General features: G+C 46.6%; 1 protein-coding gene and 1 long non-coding RNA gene across 8 annotated transcripts in view; one reads left to right on the forward strand and one right to left on the reverse strand.

The window, feature by feature from the left end:
- The window catches only part of CASZ1 (castor zinc finger 1), a 208,189-nt gene extending 193,874 nt beyond the window's left edge, over positions 1 to 14,315 (forward strand). For 5 of the 7 annotated variants that reach the window (XM_055798847.1, XM_055798845.1, XM_055798843.1 and 2 more), the window contains 4 exons: positions 1,477 to 1,625; positions 3,474 to 3,708; positions 5,117 to 5,410; positions 8,824 to 14,315. In XM_055798847.1, coding sequence (XP_055654822.1) covers positions 1,477 to 1,625; positions 3,474 to 3,708; positions 5,117 to 5,410; positions 8,824 to 10,073 — 1,928 coding nt within the window. In that variant the 3' untranslated portion in view covers positions 10,074 to 14,315. The remainder of the gene's footprint in view (positions 1 to 1,476; positions 1,626 to 3,473; positions 3,709 to 5,116; positions 5,411 to 8,823) is intronic. The other 2 variants (XM_055798848.1, XM_055798849.1) reach the window with 1 other exon arrangement.
- LOC129784037 (uncharacterized) overlaps positions 1 to 19,142 on the reverse strand; it is a 32,382-nt gene extending 13,240 nt beyond the window's left edge. The window contains exons 1-3 of the long non-coding RNA XR_008746300.1: positions 15,574 to 19,142; positions 7,802 to 7,879; positions 6,638 to 6,776 (exon numbers count right to left, since the gene is read on the reverse strand). This is a non-coding gene — a long non-coding RNA (uncharacterized LOC129784037). The remainder of the gene's footprint in view (positions 1 to 6,637; positions 6,777 to 7,801; positions 7,880 to 15,573) is intronic.
- Positions 19,143 to 19,455: the final 313 nt, after the last annotated feature.

The following is a 19,455-nucleotide window of genomic DNA, read 5'->3' on the forward strand; positions in this document are numbered from 1 at the left end:
TTCACCTGCCCTTTGCTGATACTGTTTCAGTCCCGCCAGCACTGTTTGTTCTCCATCCCAAAGAACAGCACTACGTGATGGGGAGGGCACATGAGGTGGGGCTGTGGGGGAGTGCAATACCTAAACAAACATAAGCTTGGCATGCGCGTAAAACGCTATCTGTGAGCTAAAGATGGGCTGGGTGATTCAGGAGTCTTTTGGCAGCAAGGCATCTACAGGCTGTGCATGTGTCAGCAGTGTTTATTTTGGGGAGTGATGGGGCACATGCATCCAGCAGTATGTAAATATGCCTATAGGCTGGGCTTGCCATGCAGTAAACATACCAGGGGTCTGCATTTGCCTACGTAGATAGAGGCAGCATGATGGGCTGCTGTAGCTGGATGTGTTTGTATAGGTGTATATGGTCATACCAATATATAAATGCATGTCTGCTTCTCTGTACATCTCTATGCTTCTTATGTTGCATATGTATATACAGCAGGTGCAGAAAGCACTGGCCTGCTTTAAGGGCTGTGAATGTGTCTGAACACAATAGATTTTTTCGTATGTATGTCTGTGCATGTATAAATACATACACACGTGTATGGGTGGGGAGGGAGAGGTTAAAAATACATACATGTGGAAGTAAAGGTGGATGGGTGTAGTCAGGTGACAGACGAGTAAAACTAAGCCTGACTGTAGGTCTGTACCACTGTGTATATAAGGATACAGCCAAGGGATGATGGACAACCCAACGATTGATATAGCTGCATTTTAACTGTAAAAGGCATTATTTATCAGCTATAGAACGTAGCTCCCAGCATGCATGGTGCTATCCACGAGGAGCAAAATGTGTCAAGTGCTGTATGCCAGAACCCATATAAATTGCTTGTTGTTTAGTAGCTACCCCTATTACACAACAAATTTGGAGTGGCAATAAACACTTCCTGGCTCACTTCTGTCTGACCAGAGAACATACACTGTCCAGAGCTAGAGCTGTTAAGGGACTGCTTTTCTGAGAGCACACAGTTAAGGGGGGGGGGGGGGGGGGGGCAGGGAGGAAAAGAACTTTTCATTTCTAATCTAATCATGAGCATGCATTTTTTATTTTAACTTCTATGCTATAGTTAAATATCTTGGGTTTGTTCTCTTTGTAAAGGAAAAGGCACTAGCTAAGACTGGAGACCATTAGGCACTAATAGATGTAATGTTCCTTTCTAACAAACCAAAGAGGGATGGAACTAGTCTGCAGCTCAGGCTCACTTCTTAGATCTGTGTCCATTGTAATAGTCTCTTGCAGTTGCTCACAGGCCAAAGGTCATGTTTCTTTCATTCAGGACTGTTCCTGAAGAACCTGTGACCATTTATAAATCTTCAATCCACCAGAAATTCATGTAGGAGCAGCCTTGTCGGGCCCATCTCCATATCACCTTCCCTACAGTCCCTTTCCCTGTTGGTACCTTTCACGTACTACATACAATGGTTTTGTGTCTGTAGGTTGCAAATATAACCAGGTGAACAGCCACTTCCACTGCATTCGAGAGGGCTGCCAGTTCTCCTTCCTGCTCAAGCACCAAATGACATCCCACGCCAGAAAGCACATGAGAAGGATGCTGGGGAAGAACTTTGATCGTGTTCCTACTCAGGTGACTCACTGGTTATTTAAGTTGTAGATCCACAGATAGCGTTGGTCCCTTTGGTTGCTTGATGCAGAACTGCTTTAGTGCCAAGACACTTGTACCCACACTGTTTAAGGATCTATGTCTCCACTGGGGGACGCGACTGGGGTATGTGAGTTCAGCCAAGGTAGCTTTACCTGGTTGGATTTCTACAGTACGAGGCGAGATGATGAAACATAGACATCAAAGCATTACTTAGTGTAAACAGCTTTTCGTTATGAATTATGGAGAAAAAGAACTGAGAAGGATAAGACTAAAATACTCATATTTACAACTTACACTCCCTCCTGGCTCTCTCAGTATATACCAATTGGCTTATTAAAATTAAAACGCTTAGGATGTGGAACAATTGAATGTGCTGGGTAAAGCAGATGTTTCCTGTTGTACATAAAAAAATATTTGCTGCTTCTACCTAGGATGGGAGAAATACCAGTCTCAAAATTTCTCTTCCCTTACTGATTTGGAATTAGTTTGGGGCACTCCTTGTCCTCTTTCAGGAAGTAGCAGACCAATGCAGCTGCATCTTTTCAACGGCAGCACTGAGCTGCTTCTCAGAATAGCAGCAGTCCTGCAGCCTCCTGCTTCTTCTTACTCCTTCGTTGCTTTAACTCCTGTTGGCTCTGGAGATAAAACAAGCTAGCTTTATTTAAATGCCTGTGACTGATCTGACCCTAAGGACGTCTTCTTGTACATGAAAAACAAAAGGGGCCATCTGTAGAAGCAAGATGGGAACCCCCTTCCATTTCACAACATGGGAATGAGAGGTCCCTATTAGTTATTAAGTACTACCAGTAAGTTAATTGTTTTAGTCTGCTGCTGTGGCATGTAATGAGTTCACAGATGCCAAGGAACTGGTGTTACTGTTGTGGTAACTTTTGTTCTTAACAGATAAGCTTAGGTAGAAGAATCAAACTTTGGAGAGATTTAACAAATAGGTTTGTCTTCACTACTCTTCCACTACGAGCCAAGTCTAGCTCCAAGAAATCTAGTACATGCTGAGCAGAAAATGCTAGTTTTGACCTCCACCTCCTTTCTCTGGCAATCCTGTGTTGCTTCAGCAGTGGAGAAGTCGTGATCGTGGCCTGAGCAATCCTGAGCATACAGTGCTAGTCGTACACTATTGCCGGGCTTAGCCTGTGGAGCAGTCCAGCAACAAAACAGGGATGAAACCACAAACCAGGGCATGTGGCAAAGCTAACCACATTGCTGTACTGCCACTGCCTTTCTGCATTTAAACTTACTGCTTCCAGTTTTTCCCATGCCTTCGTGGTGTGTTTGGATATGTGTTGCTCCTGGGTACCTGCCCATGTAACTCTCCTGAGAAGACCAGGCCAGGCCAGGCTGCAACAGCTGCGTGTGAACACCGCATAGACATGTGTCACTGGTTTCAGTCTGTGCTCCCCTGTTGCAATGTCTCAGCATGCAGGCACTAGGACAGTCATGTCAGTAGTCGTATTTCCAGTCTCTAAATGCAGCAGGACCTACACAGTAAGGTAGTAATGCCAAGATTAACACCTCCTGTTTTTGAATGCATCAGAATCCACACACCAGGATACTGGTGCCAAGATTAACACTCCCAGCCTCTGAGCGCATCACAATTTACATACCAGGATACATGTGCCAAGTTTAATGCTCTGAGCTCCCAATGAAGGAAGATTCATGCTCCTAGCCACGGTGCCATGGGTTCCACTCCCGAGCATGTTCCAGCTATCCCTCATGAACAGTGACAGAGAGAAATAAATGTGCAGACAGATGGTTTTGGTCTTGGCATCTTGCTTTTGGTGTTAAAGTCCCCATCCTGTTTTCTTGCTGCAGGTTATTGGCCACGCTCCAAGAAATGAAAATCTTCCCCAGGTTGGCAGCATGGCACCCAGCCCAGCCTCATCAGGAACCCCAGCTTCCTTTCAGGGACCCCCAAGCATGATGGACACTGAAACAGATGAGTACATGGATTACACTGGCTGTAGCCCTGGGGGTATCTCCTCTGAATCTTCTAATATGGACCGCAGCTGCTCCAGCACTCCAGTGGGCAATGAAAGTACATCAGCAGGTAAGAGAGAGGGGTGGGGTGGGGTGAAATGAATCACCAGTTGTCTGCTGTCTTGGGAGATAAACTCATGAAGGGAGGCCAAAGGACAACTGCACCTTAGAATGTAAACTGTACCAGCTTCGCAGTAGTGCCTCATACTAACCTAGCTCCCTGCATCATTTGTGAGAAGAGATCCATCAAAATCTGTGCCTCAAGCATCCATGAACTAACAGCGTATCTTTTTGCTCCCCTGAAGAGAGGTTTTTACCCTGTGTCTTGGAGTTGGATCTATTTAATAACTGATTTTTTTAAAAGAAAAAGTTGTGGGCCTCTCCTGTACTTGGCATTTTCCCTGGTACTTTTTTGGATTTCCTTGTGCAGCATCTGGAGTCAGGCACTTGCCTGTACTGTTGAGTTACAGAAAGACTGTACAACAGCAATTATTATATATAGGGGAAAAAAACCTACCACATCTTTAGAAAGCAACATATAAAAGCAGCTCATTGAGCTCCCTTCCTCCTGCAAAAACTCTTGTTCCACTTTGTGCAGTGTTGCACAGAGACCTCCATCATCCCCTCTTTGGAAGTAAGTTTCTGCTGTTGTTTCCTGTTTGCCAGGGTCACATGTAGCCATCTCCCACTGACCTGTATTACGGGGTTATCTTTTCAGTAGTCAGTTATCTTTTATGATTCTGTTATCATCTAGTGGTGATCCAGGGATCTCTTAGCTGTCCTTCCCAGGGTTAAGTGTTACATTCCAGATAGGCTGCCTCAACTGAGTTTGCTTTAATTTCATACACATTTTGCTACTTTCCTTTCCCACACCAGTCAGATGAAGGTTATCAGATAGCACATCTAACCATTTGTCTGAACACCACTGGGTCATGACAGTGGTTGCCCCATGACATTAAAGCTCCTCCAAAGAGTTGTGGTGGGACAGTGGTTCCTGGTCCTCCTTGCCAGCATGCCGTCTGGTCCAAATCATGCTTCCTAGGAAATGGCCCCGCCACGGCTATTCAGGTAGTGAGCAACTCCACTGGCCCAAAGCGTAAGGACCACCCTCACAGCTATTAGTTGGTAGAAGCTGGCACCATACAGATTAACAAGGACCAGACAAGCAGGAATTTCTGTGTGAAAGCCTGCGGCTCTTGCCCTGTGCCACTAAAGCCACCTTACCTTCTGCAGAGACAAGCTGCCTCTTCCTGATGCTGTCAGTTCCTCACCTTCTGTTCCTTCTCTGTTACAGTTCTGTTTCATACATTTGTGAATGTATTTTCCATTTTCATCATATTGCTTCTGCTCTTGGGTTCTCATTTCAGTTCCTTTTTTTTTTGTTTGTTTGTTTTTTGTTTGTTTTGCTTTTTGTTTTTTGGTTTTTTTTTTTCTTTTTTTCCTTTTTTTTCTGCTTTTTTTCTCTCCACATTCTCCAGGCTGCCTGGTTCCTTCTACTGCTACCGCTGCTGCCGATGATGCTACCCACAATGCACCACAACCTCAACCACCATCTCTGCCTCCATCTTTCTCACAAGCCCTGCTTAGGTCTCCTCTTCCCACCCTCCCCTGTCTCTTCTCTCCATCTTGTCTCTCATACTCTCTGCTCAGTGCCACTCTTGGATCCAGCAGAGGCATTGTCATGCCTGCCGCCAGCACCACTGGGTTTTCGCCCATCATTGCCACTCCAACTCCAGTAAAAAGTGACGTTCCCTTAGTTCAGGATGCAGCAGGTAACACTTCTTTGCTTTCTCTCTTAGTGTCCTGTGCCCATCTCCTTCCCCACTCACCCTGCCCACACTTTTTTCTCTGTACCTTTGGGTCAGTAAAAAAGCATACGTCACTCTGTGTCTTATTTAACTTTACCCAAGGGCCCGTCCATGCCTACTCCTCTTGTTGGCTGACACAGTAACCGCAGCTAAGGGTAACCAAAACTGCAGCAACCCACTGAGACACATTCAGATACCTGAGAGCAATTTCCACCAGTTCTAAACTGTGAGAAAAATCTAACAAAAATCCTTAGTTAAAATGCGCTTTCAGCCTCTTGGTAACAGCAGGGTGGCCACAAAGCAAACTTCTGCTCATGTAGCATTAATGGAGCTTGGAATTCTTGTTTAGATTTTCCAGGCCACCCAGCCCAGTGCCCTACCATAGGCTGCTGCACACATCTCAGCAGGTAAATGAACCCAGTTCCCATATTTTTATCGATCTTGTAAGCTTCACTGCTTCCTATTCATATACAAAGCCATAAAATTCAGGGCAGCTTTCCCCAGCACAAGTAACAAAAGAGTGAAGTACAGTCAGTGTCACTACGATGACATCATCAGACAGCTCAGGCTGTTTCTCACACTCACTGTTATTTATATCTGCTTTTAACAGCTGCAGAAAATACATCTAGATTTTTAGTTTTAAGCTGCCGTGTTTCCCATGTGTGACTAAGATGAGAGATGTCTCAGGCTGGGGATTCTCATTCCAGCTGGGAGTGTTTTTTAGGGTGTGTCTCAGTTTTGGCTTCTTTTCCCGACTCCCAGCTCTTTTCTAGTTAATTAAGGGCATATTTGTGCTTAAAGTTCACACTTAAAAGAGGATTCTGGCAGCCTACAAATGTCCCAGTCATTCTTCCTGCCAGTTTTAGTAATGCACAAATCCAGGGTAGATGGTTGGGAGTGCAGCTGGAGGGCCATCTCCCCTTGGAAGTTTACAGGCTTTTCTCATGGGACTTGGCAGAAGGAGGAGTCTGTCCGGAGGACTGTGTTCAAATGAACAAAATTCACAAGAAACTATATTTTTGCTGGGTTGGTTTTTTTTAACTGATTTGCATGTAACCTGAAACATCTTAACCTTGTGCTGTGCTTTCCTCTATATATTAATATATTTTTCTTTTTACCTTTGTATAGTGACATCATTTTTTTGTTTACATCATTAGCAGTTGAAAAGACAAGCTCATGGCATGCACTTACCATTGAGATTTCCTTGGGATTACATCTGTTGAGGCTTGTAATCTTCACTCGGGTGCTAGGGACTGAACGTTGTCCAGTGGCTAAAGGAGGAGAGCAGACCAAGTTACACCTCTTTCATGCCCTTGCTGTGAAACTTTGCCTGTATGAGAAAACAGAATTGGTTTAACTAAAGTTTTAAGCACATCTGTTTGAACTGTTGTAAAAGCTAAGCAGAAACACTGAGTTTAAACCAGGTAAAATTTAATTTGTACTTATTTCCCATGCAGAGTCTTTCCCTTAAGATGGCTTATGCTTATTTCTGTCTGAAGGCAGACGAGCTGAGCATTCATACTAATGATAAAAGATGTGATGTTTGGCTGTAATTTTTTTTTTTTTTGAAGGAGGAGTTGATCTGGTTAGCAGCAATTTGTCCCAGCAGCGATGCACTTACACTAGTCGCCTGGAAGCGGACAGCTAGGTTTAACAATCCCAGATGTTTAGAGGGGGAGCAGACAGTTAATTGGTCACAGATTCTGTAGCTAAGAGCTTGCTAATTTAAAATCTACAGTGACAGAAAGCTATTCTTTCACTGGTAGCTGGTTAAATTAGCCTTAAAGTGCAGTTTCCACCAGCTCCGTATCACTGAGATGGTCGCACCATAGATGCCCCAAGCCAGCATCCTTATTTCAGTCCAAGCAAACGTGCCGTGTAACAAATGGCTGTGGAAAAATCTTTTGTTCTTTGCTTATCCTGCAATCTGTATAGCCCAGCCATGCAACGATGTGGGAGATTACGTTGCTGCTACCATGTCCATTGACTTGTATCTTTCCGTACAGTGCCAGTTTAACTTCTGGGGGCTTCTTCAGTGACTGCCACCTTCTCTTAAAGGGTTGTCATTGGAAGGGCCAGATAATGCAAAAGTATAATTAATCTCTTTTAATACCTGCTTATCGGCCAGAAAAAAAAAAATTATACAACAGTCAAACAGATGACTGTTTCTTCAGTCTCCTAGGCAAGGATGCAAGCTGCTCTGGATTCTCAGGCCCCAGGCACTGCATGTCACAAATCATGCCTGTTTTTAGGAGGATGGCAGTTTCAGCATGAAGAGAGGTTTAAAAAAAAAAAAAAAAAAAAGAGTAAGTTTTAGGGTTTTAGTTGCGAGCTATAATTTCCAATTACACTCACAATTCTGCACCTGGTGAAAAATTCTTGCCTCCAACCTTGTCTGTGCTGCATGTTGATACTGGAGATTGTAGTTTGATTCTGGAAATAGCAAGCAAAGAAGAAAAAAAAAGTTAATAGATATAATGAGGTCGAGTCCTTGATGTCAGCTTGATCCTAGGGGACGTGAGCACTAGCCAGTTATGCTGGCCCCGTGAATGAAAGTGGAAGATAGATGAGGGCTCTTTATTTACTAGGGGCATCATGTGATTTTTGAGACCCAAGGGAAAGCTGTAGCACTGGTATTTTCTCTCAGAGTCCACTGGCTAGTGATGATGAGAATTAGCCCCATTGAACATCTGTCCATCTGTCTTTCTAAGTGCACTCATCGTAATATGTAGGCTCATTACAGTGAGGGATGTTGCAGTCTCCTGGCCAAAGTCCATCCTATTTCTATAAATTCCCCCCCTTGCAGTTTTAATCACGCATGGGATCTTCCTTTACTTCCTGCCTGTCCTTGGCAACTGTAGTGTATTACAAGACCCTGGATAGGGGAAAGCTGCATACACGTACCAGTTTTTAGCATGCTTAAATGCTTCTACCACTTCAGCCCAGGTGAACTACAGTAATACACCTCAGTCCTTGGATTGGAACAAGCCAGCTCGTCTGTATTAAAGTCTGAATTGAGGAAAACAGGACTAGAGACTAAGCAGCAGGAGAAACTGTGAGAGTAGCCAAACAGAGAAGCAACAGTTAGCATTCGGGTAACAGGAGGTACACCAGAGCAGCAATTAGAGGCCAGGTGGGATACACGATGTCCGGCAGGCATCAGCCAGCCCACGATCCCAGGGTTCAGGCTTACTTGAGGGATGTTCCTTTAATGAGCCATTAAAGCAGCCTTGAGAAGTTCAGAGCTGAAGGGATGAGCTGCTGGGTGGGAGCAGTTGCAGCATTGTGTCTTGGCAAATACAGAGCTTGCCGGGCTGGTTAGGAGTTGAAGAGAGACCTGGCTGCCAGCAACATCACTCTTCGCTTTTTCTCCTCAGGGAATACCATCACTATGCCAACTGCCTCGGGGGCCAAAAAGCGCTTCTGGATTATTGAGGACATGTCCCCGTTTGGCAAGCGCCGCAAGACCGCATCCTCACGCAAGATGCTGGATGAAGGGATGATGCTGGAGGGATTTCGGCGCTATGACCTCTACGAGGACTGCAAGGACTCCAGCTGCCAGTTCTCTCTCAAGGTTACCCACTACCACTGCACGCGGGAGAATTGTGGCTACAAGTTCTGTGGCCGTACCCACATGTACAAGCACGCCCAGCATCACGATCGTGTTGACAACCTGGTATTGGATGATTTCAAACGCTTCAAGTCTTCACTGAGTTGCAACTTCCCAGACTGTCAGTTCTCTGGCAATAGCACACACTTCCACTGTCTGCGCTGTGGCTTCCGCTGCACTGACAGCACCAAGGTGACAGCCCACCGTAAGCACCACGGCAAGCAGGATGTCATCAGTGCTGCTGGCTTCTGCCAGTTCAGCTCAAGCGTGGACTGCGAGGTGCCTGACTGCAAGTACAAACTCAAGTGCTCCCACTTCCATTGCACCTACCCTGGCTGCAAACACACGGTGGTGGGCATGTCACAGATGGACTCGCACAAGCGCAAACATGAGAAGCAGGAGCGAGGGGAGCTTCCTGCCATCTCTCCTGGCCCCGAGGGCCTTGCCCACTCCACCCTTGAGTATGACATCCAGAACTCTTCCATCAACCTGGACAGTTCCCTCAACCTCAGCACTGACAACAACAGCTCCCTCTTCTTCCTGCAGAACGCGGCTGGTGTGGGCCTCAATGATTCCCTGGACCTCAGCAAGAAGCAGTCGGAAGTCACTGAGGGTCCCTCACCGAGCAGAGCCGGGACTGCTTCTCAGGAGAGGGGGGCGGTGGCATCTGCCTCAGGTGATGTGGAGGATGAGGATGACTCTTCCCAAGAGGATGAAGAGGATGATGAGGAGGAGATGAATGAAGAAGAGGAGGATGACGAAGAGGAGGATGATGATGATGATGACGAGGAGGAGGATGAAGAGGAAGACCTGAACACAGATTCTGAAGAATCGCTGCCTGACCCTGAGGGCCTGGCCACTAAAGAAGATGGAGAACCAGAGGAGGCTGCTTCTTCCACAGACCATGGCAATGCTTCCAGGCCACAGGGTGAGCCAGCCCTTACTCCAGCCCCAGCTCCTGCTCCAGCTCCAGCTGCTGCCCCAGCCTCTACTGTTGCTCCAGCAGCTTCTCCTTAATCTCAGAGACAGCAGCGGCAGTGGTTTGGTTTTCCTCTGACACAGAATTACTAAGAGGACCCCATATGAGGCAAGAACAAGGATCAGGATGGCAAGTAAAAAACAAACTCCGTGCCACACACACATGAGAGAGAGAGAGAGAGAGAGGAAGGAAGGAAGGAAACCCACGCTCCTCCACAGGCCCCCTAAGAGAGACAAGTTTGCAGCAGGACTGGTGCTGCATCACTTCATTCTGCAGATCACAGAACCTGGGGGCAGGACACAGCAAAAAATACCCTTTTGTATGGACACGAACCCTGAGGGTACCAGCTGCTTTTCCTTGCTCCCTGCATGGTGCGTGGGGCCTGCGCCCATCTGGGGACCCATTGTTATGGGAGGGGCTCTATCCCCCCATTTTTCTTTCTGGTTTGTTTTTTTTTTCCATGTTTTCAGTTGTACGATACTAATAATAATCTCCACTTCTTGGAGGGGGGTGGGTGGGAACAACAGGTAATGAATTTTAGAAATATATATTTGTGTGTGTGTCTCTCTATATATAATGTATACACACACACACATATATAAAATTCAAGGAATTGGTGTCACAAAGACAGCTAGCTCAGCTTTTGCCAGTGGGAAGGAGGGGGTGAGGGGTGCGCACTCTCTCTCTCTCTCTCCCCCCCTCCCCCCCTTCTTTCTCCAGCATTAAATGAATGGCATCAGACAGCAAGGGTGGGAGTGGGTATTTATTGTCATATAAATGAGGATGCATTAATGAATGAGCAGGGGTGGGAATGGGACACTCCTCTGTTCTTCCAGATCCTTTTTAATATTAATGATAATAATTTTGAATGCTATTTATATTGTAAAACTTTCTCAGTCTACACTTTCTCTGTAGGATGCCTCTCCTCATCCCTGCTGTTCTGCCTGTAGGGATTTAGCTGAAGTAACTTGGGAAGAACGCAGCGGGCAGTTACAGGGTCTGTCACACTGGAGGACTGGGGTTAACCTCCCATCCAGTTCCATCTCATCCCAACCCCGCAGTGCTTCCTCTCTGTTGAGGGTGAGGCGTTTTTGTGGTGCTTCAGTATCCCCATCTCAGGAGGTTGTGAGCTGACCTCTGTCCCACGGTGCAGCACCAGGAGCACCGTGCTCACAGAAGAGCGTCCTAGCCATTAAAGCAGCCTTGAAAATACAACTTGCTCTCTGACCAAGCAGTCATACGATGACAGGTATGTCCCCACTCCCCGAGCCCTTGGCCCCAGCCTTTCACTGGGGGCGGGCAAGTCTGTCTTTCCACGTGGACCGATACAGATCTCTGGTGACATCTGGGAGAGGGTGAAGGCACCACTGAAGAGGGAGGAGGCGGCAGGCGAACATTCAGGATCCCACTGTGGGATGTCCTGCTCAGCACGGGGCTGGGGGGCCACAGCTGCTCCACAGCACGGGGGCAGCTACCGGCCCAGTCATGACTCTTACAGCTCCAAAGCCTAAGGCTGCCGCAGCCCACGCAGCACAGAGAACTCGAAGATGGGGGGAGATGCTAGCTGAGGCCGGGATGTAGCCAGCTAAGAATTAAGGGATTTCTGGGTCCATGCTGATAAATTTTGACAAGTAGGGCTAATAGCTTGGGCACTGCATAAGCAAACGCAATGATACTGTGTTGAGAGCTACAACATTCAGAAGCTTGGGCTTTCCCCTGGCTACAAGCTCTTTCCTGCTCCCTTTTCCTAGTCCAGTCTGGGAACACACACTACAGAATACTGTCCCGGACTCCTGACAGGTGGGACAGTAGCTTTGACCCCAAATCCTCACCTGAGTCAGAGAGAGGAGGCTTGTCTACATACACCTGCACTCCAGAAGGACTAGCCATATGAATTAATTCTAATAAGTTATTTCAGTGCCAGTCTGTAAGTATACCAGCCTAGCAAAAGGTTCCTTGTGTCTGAAGTTTGTCCCTTTTTTAAAAAAAAAACCCTAATTATTTTTTTCTAATGTCATGCAGGCGCCCCCTCCCCCCCCCAATTCCATGAGCACTTCAGCTCCAAGGGATCCCCATAATTTGTTTTTACCCTTAACAGATAAAAGCCTCGAGAAGTTTAGGTTGGTTTTTTTTGGTGTTTTTTTTTTTTTAATTATTTCCCTAAGGAACTGGTGCAGATCAGGTCTGATTTATAAACAAGCAGCTCAGCTGTGTAAATGTGGGGACAGAATGTTCAGATAATGTTTCAAAAGGAAAGGCAAAAAAAAAAAAAAAAAAAGTTGTACAGTATTTTTCCTGTAAAGGTTATTACTATATATAGAACAAAAGAGAAACCACCAATGCCAGAGGGATGGTGTGGGGGGGTCACCTGCCTTCTGGGTAGCCCTTAGATTATGGTTAATTGTGTGCAAATTTTTTTTCTCTCTCTTTTTTTTTTTTTTTTCTCTTTTTTTTCCCCCTCCTTCAATGTAGTGTTTGTTTGTAGGGGGTGGCAGGGGATGGGGGGGGCCTTAATGCTGCGGTTTGAGGCTGACTTCACACTCCTAGCACTGACCGGAGCTGCACGATTCTGAATTCTAACTTGAATTTTGTAGAGATGAAACAAATGAAAACAAAACAAATGAAATATTGTTATTACTAGTTTGTAGTTTATTTAATTCTTTGGAGTTCTTTTCCTCTATCAGCTATTTGTGTGGCTTTTATTTTTATAGGGGTGTTTTTTTTGTTTGTTTGTTTTTGTTTTGTTTGGTATATCCCCTGCCCTCAACCGTGTGTTTTCTAGCACAACCCAGTTCTTGCATATAATGAAGCTCATGTTCCTGGGGCAGAGTGAGGGAATGAGGCCCTGGAATTTCGAGAAATTGCATGGGGCAAAAAGATTTTACTTTTAACGGCATTTGCTGCAGGTTCTGTACTTGTACATTTTCCCCATATTCAACTATTTAGATAGTACGGTGATGGGCTCCAAGAGGAATCCTTGGCTGTAGCACAAGCCACATCTTGCAAAGCAAATGTGTTTCTGTTGTACCGCTGCAATCAACATGTCTGTCAGTGACTTTTGTGGGAGCAGGATCGAGCCTACTGCCTTCAGTACAACACCCCGCGAGGTTCACCTGACACCTGCCTGGGCGCGCTGCTGGCGCCGAAGGCGAGGGGGGGTCTGGTTCCAGGGGCGAGGCACGGGGCTCGCGAGGGCCCTGGTTCTGTGCGGGAGAGACGGGCTGTTTCCCTGCTGTTAGGAGCTGGGAACCTGCACCCTGACATAGCGGTTTTACCTCTCCCCTTACACATCTCACCAGACTCCACTGGCTGAATCACTGCACAACAGTGGGAGAGAGCAGAAGTGTGTGGAGAAAGGGGTGAAAGACCTACTAGGTAGCGCTGCTCACGCCAGCCTGGCGTGCTGGGCGCTGGACGCAGCGCACCGTCCCAGGAGGCAGCCTTAGGCAGGTGCGGTCCGTGCTGGATGGGGCCCTGTTCCACATGTCCTTCTGGGTGGCTAAGTGTGCCAGAAGGGCCTGTGTTTATCTATGCACACCATTTTCTCCCCCAAGGCACCCTACTTCTCCCTAACATCTCAGCCTTTCTCCCAAACTTCTATTGCCTCCTCTCCGGGAGCTGGCACAGGGAACGAGCTTGCTTTCCCAACAGGCTACTGCTGAACGTGACCAGCGATCAGGGCCTGACGCGCAGAAGGTCAGGCACCCTCGGAGGACAGTGGCCACTGCCCTTCCAGACAGGGCCACCCAGCAGGCTGGCCCGACCCCCAGAGCCTTTGCCAAGTCCTGTTTCTGTAAACCTCTTACTATGTCTCTATTCGCAACAACAACAACAACAAGAAGTCAGGAAAGTTAAACCCGTCTTTTTATTCTGCTGTGTTCAGGCTTTAATCCAGCAAAACTCTTAAGCAGATGCTTTCTGAACGGGCACAGGTCTGAGCCCATGCTTAAGTGCTTTTCTGAACAAAGCCTCAGCAGCACAGAGATCCCTGTTACAGCGAGGTGGCTTTTCACTTCAAGCTATCATATCAACAGGACTGTTAATACAACGCTATTGAAATATGTGCTTAAACGAACGACCAGAGAAAGAGAGGGATCCCACTGTGTATGTGTGGGGGATCTGTATGAGGAGGGGGAAAGAGGAGAGAGGAAATGGAACTATTCTGTCCAAAACAAGATAAAAACCAAACAAAATAAACCTTCAGATGGACCCTCCTGATTCTGCTACCATTCACTGCTGAAGAGCAAAAAAAAAAAAAAAAAAAAAGAAATAAATAAAAACTATTGACTAGATTGTTCATTCTAGCCACAAACTCAACTGGATTAAAGTCTGCGTGGAAGGAATTTTGTAAAGAAAATAAAAAATAAAAAAAAATTTCCAATGTAGCAAAAAAAAAAACTTTAAAAAACAAAAATAAAAAAAAAGACAAAGAGGGAGGATTCTAGCCTTTTGTAATATCCATATTGCACACTAGGACTATAAGCCATTGCTAGCTCATTTTGAATTTTAAATGTGTAATTTTTTTTTGTTTTGTTGTTGTTTTTTCTTTCCGTGGGGGAGGGGGGGGAAATAAATGCTTGAACCACCAATGCTCTTTTTAATGTTTTATAAATATGTATGTGTATATATATAAATATAAAAATAATATGTATGCACATATATATGTGTGTGTGTATATATCTATATGTATATACATATATATAGATATATAGATATATATATAGGTTTTGAGACAAAAATGCAGAAAGTGAAAAAAAAACACCCTAAACAGGATGGTGTGCTCTGATTTACTTGAATCTGGTCTCTTCAGCACCTGCGTTATTAAGAACTGAATATTTTTCCACTTGAATTTAGTGCTATTAGAAATTTAATATATGTGTTTTATTTATTTGATTTTTTTTTGCATGACTGATGCAAGGTTTGACATTTTCACTCAATAAAAACTGGAAAAAAAACCCCAAAGTTTTAAGTGATCGAGTTGTCTTCTTGATTGAAGGGTTTTATTTTTTTAAGAACTAACAAGTCTTGTAGCGGTTGGGGTCTTTTAAAGCACTGGAGTCCTAGTAATGCCTTGCACCCATTTTAATATATATGGACTCTGGCCTCGAGCTTTTTATGCAGCCCTGTAGCTTTACTTGAAGCGCTCACTGGGGCCCCTGACAGAAGCGATACTTACGTGTCCATGATCTGCTAAACTGGGACCTGGAAGGAGAGAAGTGACTACTCACATTTTGACTTTTCCCTTCCTACCTTGGCCTGCAAACTCAGGGTGGTGGGTTGGGACCGTGGTGGAGCCGTGCTTGCTGTAACCCACCTGAAACCTTACAATGACATTCCAAGCCCACTAAATCAATCGACGGTTGACTGTCACCCTAACGAGAGAGGTGAGGCATCCTGTCTGCATAGAAGGGCTGGGGGGCTAATAGACCCACTAGTCACCAAAACGCAAGGTTGAAGCCGTATACTTTGGCAGAACTTGGCAAGAATGCACAAAGCTGTATGCCATGCATCTAAGATCTGAGAGCAAGCACCCCTTACCTGGCCACTCCATAGGTTTTCTCCTGCTGCAGAAACTGGCATAGCCCACGCGGTTGTAAAGTACAGCGAGGCCATCGGGGATGAGAACGTCTCTCAGGCAAGAGCGTGTCCTGACAGCCAGAGCATGACACAACACTGCCTTGGTGCAACTGATCCAGCAGTCACAAACGCTGACTGTAAAGGAACAATAGATTAGATAAAACCACTGCACGCTTGCGGCAGCTTGTCCCCACCGTTCTCCTGCCCAAGACTCACCCCAGGCCTGGGCACTTCCACACTGGAGCTGGGGCTAGAACAGCTTTCCATCACCAGCATCCCTGCTCTGGACGAGGCAGCTGGGGACAGGCAGTAGATGCCATTTTTACGTGGAACTAAGCAAGTTACTTTGCGGGGGAGGAGGGGGGAAACGTGCATGTTCACAGCACTTCATGTGCTCTAGAGCAACTGCCCTCGCGCTACCCGCCAGGTCCCGACATGTCCCCGAGTACTCGCCCCCTCAGTGGGAGCCCACAGCAGGCACCATCCCAGTGGTCCTCGGGGAAATTTGTAAACGGATCAAAACTGCACAAAAGCTGCCTCTGTGCCGACCCCCGCCTTCCACCCTGCCCACTGCTGTTCATCCACTGGTGAGGCACCGAGACTGCACACAGGGCAGCACACACCCAGCCCTCCTGACAAGGCTGGGCTCGAGCACTCGGGAGCTGCAACTGGTTCTGCACCGATGGCAAGTGTCGGGGTGTCTGTGCATCCACGCCCGCGCAGCCGGTCGCGGGCTCTGCGGTGCCAGCTGAACTGCTCCCAGGCACTGGCCTGGCACGAAACACTGCCCTGACGCCTGTCCTGCCAAAGTGCTCCTGGGGACCGGGGGTGGGGGAAGCAATGGCAAAGTTCTTGTTCTACTCAAAGAAAGCAAAGAAAACCCCTCCTGTGTGGCTCTTCCCCTACTATCTCAAAGCAGCTGGGTCTTTGCGCCTGCCACCCGCCAAAAGAACCCAGAAGCAGCAAAGTGGCGCTTGCCAAGCCTGATGCACTGGCAGCAGCTGCCTTCTTATTAGCAGAGAGGATTAGACTCCTCTCTCTTTCAAAGCCCCCTCACTGCTCTGCTGCAGCTCCCAGCCATCCTGTTTTCAGATGTCATTATCTGAACACGCTCCTAATCCGACCTTGGAGCACAGAGGTTTGTTCTCACTGGAGCTCTGCCCACAGCACATGGGATATTTACATGACTCTGTTTCCGGGGCGGGGGGGACCGGCAGGGGATGTGAACGACATTGACATTCGCTGCTTGAAAGCTCTTGCTGGAACTTGCCTGCTCCCTGTGGAACTCTGACTGCACTTCATAAAAGAACGACTAAGTCATGGGAGAAGCTGCAAGATGAACAAATTGAAGCCTCACTGTTGCATACATTCCAAGCCCTCACAACTGGTGACACTGCAGCTGTGCATCTGCGGCTCTGCACCCTGTCCCTGCAGCTGGTGAGCCATGGAAAGCAGCAGATGCCTAGCGAGGCTGCTCGTTCTAACGTCAGGACAAGAACTGGGCAGTTGTAATACTTCGATTACATCAAGCGTACTCTGTAACAACATTTTTTTTGGTGAGACCAGGACCCTACGGTTACACACAGAGCCACAAACCTACACTGCCTGCTTTACGTAAGACACTGGATATCCGCTTTTCAGCACACTACCAAGTCTCCTGCAGCACCCACCAACATATGCACCCACAGCAGGAGTATCCCCTGGCACCAGCCCAAACATGAAACTCAAAAGGAGCAGCACTGCTTTCCCCTCTCCGAACTACTCAAGACTTTAAACCAACAGAGGCAGCAGAAGTTCAATTGCCTCAAACATAAACAAGCAGCATTCAAGGTATTCTAGGACACAGACCAGGAGACCAGATGGTTCTGCTGCTGCTTCCAATCATCCTGGTTTTTAGATGCCATTAACCAAACATGCCTAGTCCAGCCGTAGCACATGCAAACCTGTCCTTGCAGAAGCCATAAGAGCTGCCCAACAAGGACAGAAACAAAGACAGCAGACTGTCAGCGCTGGCTACAAATGAAGGTAATAGCCATCACAGTGGCTCAGAAAGACTATCATCGCTACTCATCCGAGTGCTTCTCACACACAGTCTAGCAAGCATATTTTTAGAGATTACTAGGAAAAAAACCACTGTGCGTTACACCTCTCCTTATGTCCCTGACCTACAAGGAACAGTTTTTGTACTGTTTTGTAGGCATTCATTTAATTTGCAGGAATCTTTCTTACTAGCTCTTATTGGCTCCAAACCTAACTCCTCTTCAGTCCAGCCACCACCTCCCAGGGAGCTGTGCAGACCAGGACGCAGCGCGGCCGGTGTGGGGCAGCCAGCGATCATCCCTGAGCCACACCATCAGGTGTGCAGTGCTGGCGCACGTGCCCAGCAAAATGCTCCTCACAGCTTGCTCAGCTGAGTACAGAACACAGCAAAGCATGTCCGACTGGGAGGATATTTACTCTAGTAGCACAATGCCTCCTACACCCAGACAGAAGGAAATTCAGAATTCTGATGCTTACTGGTAGAGGAAAAGCAGCTGTTATGATGCACAACATACACAGGGCGTAACTTACAGCTTCCAAGGACCAATGCTCAACACTGCCTTCCTAAGGCATGACGCCATTAACAAAGACCTGAAGACTTGCTAGGGAAATAGGTCTGTTAAATTAGCCCATATTTACACCTCTAGACTTGAGAAGCAAATTTGCAGCTGAGCAGGATCTTAGCATAGAAGTGGTCAAGTCCTTGGGTATGAGCGTGGCTGAGATGCCCACAGGAGCCCGGTTCCAGGGGAATCCCTAGGGCAGGAAAGGGGAACCACACATGTGCTGCTGCAGCTTTAGAGAAACCTACTGCTGAGAAAACAGGGCACGCCTCTGATCAGGTGGCAGGACTGGCAACTCCTAACTCTTAGAAGGCTCGCAAGAGTTAATTCTAACACATCCCCTTCCCTGCAACAGCACAAGAGAACAGAAGTAGAAATTTTAACAGAACACAGACAAAAAAGGGGAAAAAACATTCAGACAATGGAGAAAAAAATTAATTGAACCAGCTTTTGGAACTGTCCGTGTTGCTCAGGTATGGGAGCCAAGACAGAAACCAGCCATTAACAGGTAACAACTAGCTAATCGATATAAACGCCTTGAGACTTCCTGGGAAAAATATTTTCACTGGGCACTGGGTGTAATAACACAAAGCAAGAGAGAAGTACTATGACATAGAAGTGAACAAGAGACTGTGGGCAAAGAGTTTAAAGCTAAGACTTTCACTTGACCTCTAAAACTTCCTTCACAGTCCTGCACAAGCCCTTTGCAGTAAGTAAAGTTCTGAACCATGGATCCTGCTACATGGTACATACAGACTGCATCGACTGCTTGTGTCACAGCCACTCTTTGCATTTGCACTTCTGGGCTGCTGTGCACAGGCGCAAAATTGTGTTCACAAACCTGCAGGTGGCTTATTTGAAGACCATGGGAAGCCCTTTTAAAGAAGCAGCTCTTGGGAAAAGGGAAGGAGAGGAGCTATAACCAAATATCCCCACCCCCCACCCCCAATCTGCATGCAATCTACACAGGAGGCTGAAGCTTTCAAACATGACAATAAAATCTCACATTATCTTCAAAGGGAACATGAACTTTAAAGACTTCTCTGAAAGTCAACAACCAGCTTGTACCTATTCCAAACAGCAAAAGCATGTAGGTTGTTGGGAATGGTTTTTGAGCTTCACACATGCATGCACACACACACACACACACACGAATAAATAAATAATTTCTGCCTTTCTCCACAAATCAAGGCAGACCTTAAGTTGAATATGACCAAACTTGGAAAGAGTGAGAGTGTGC

Source organism: Falco peregrinus, chromosome 3 (assembly GCF_023634155.1).
Source record: "Falco peregrinus isolate bFalPer1 chromosome 3, bFalPer1.pri, whole genome shotgun sequence".
Lineage (NCBI taxonomy): Eukaryota > Metazoa > Chordata > Aves > Falconiformes > Falconidae > Falco > Falco peregrinus.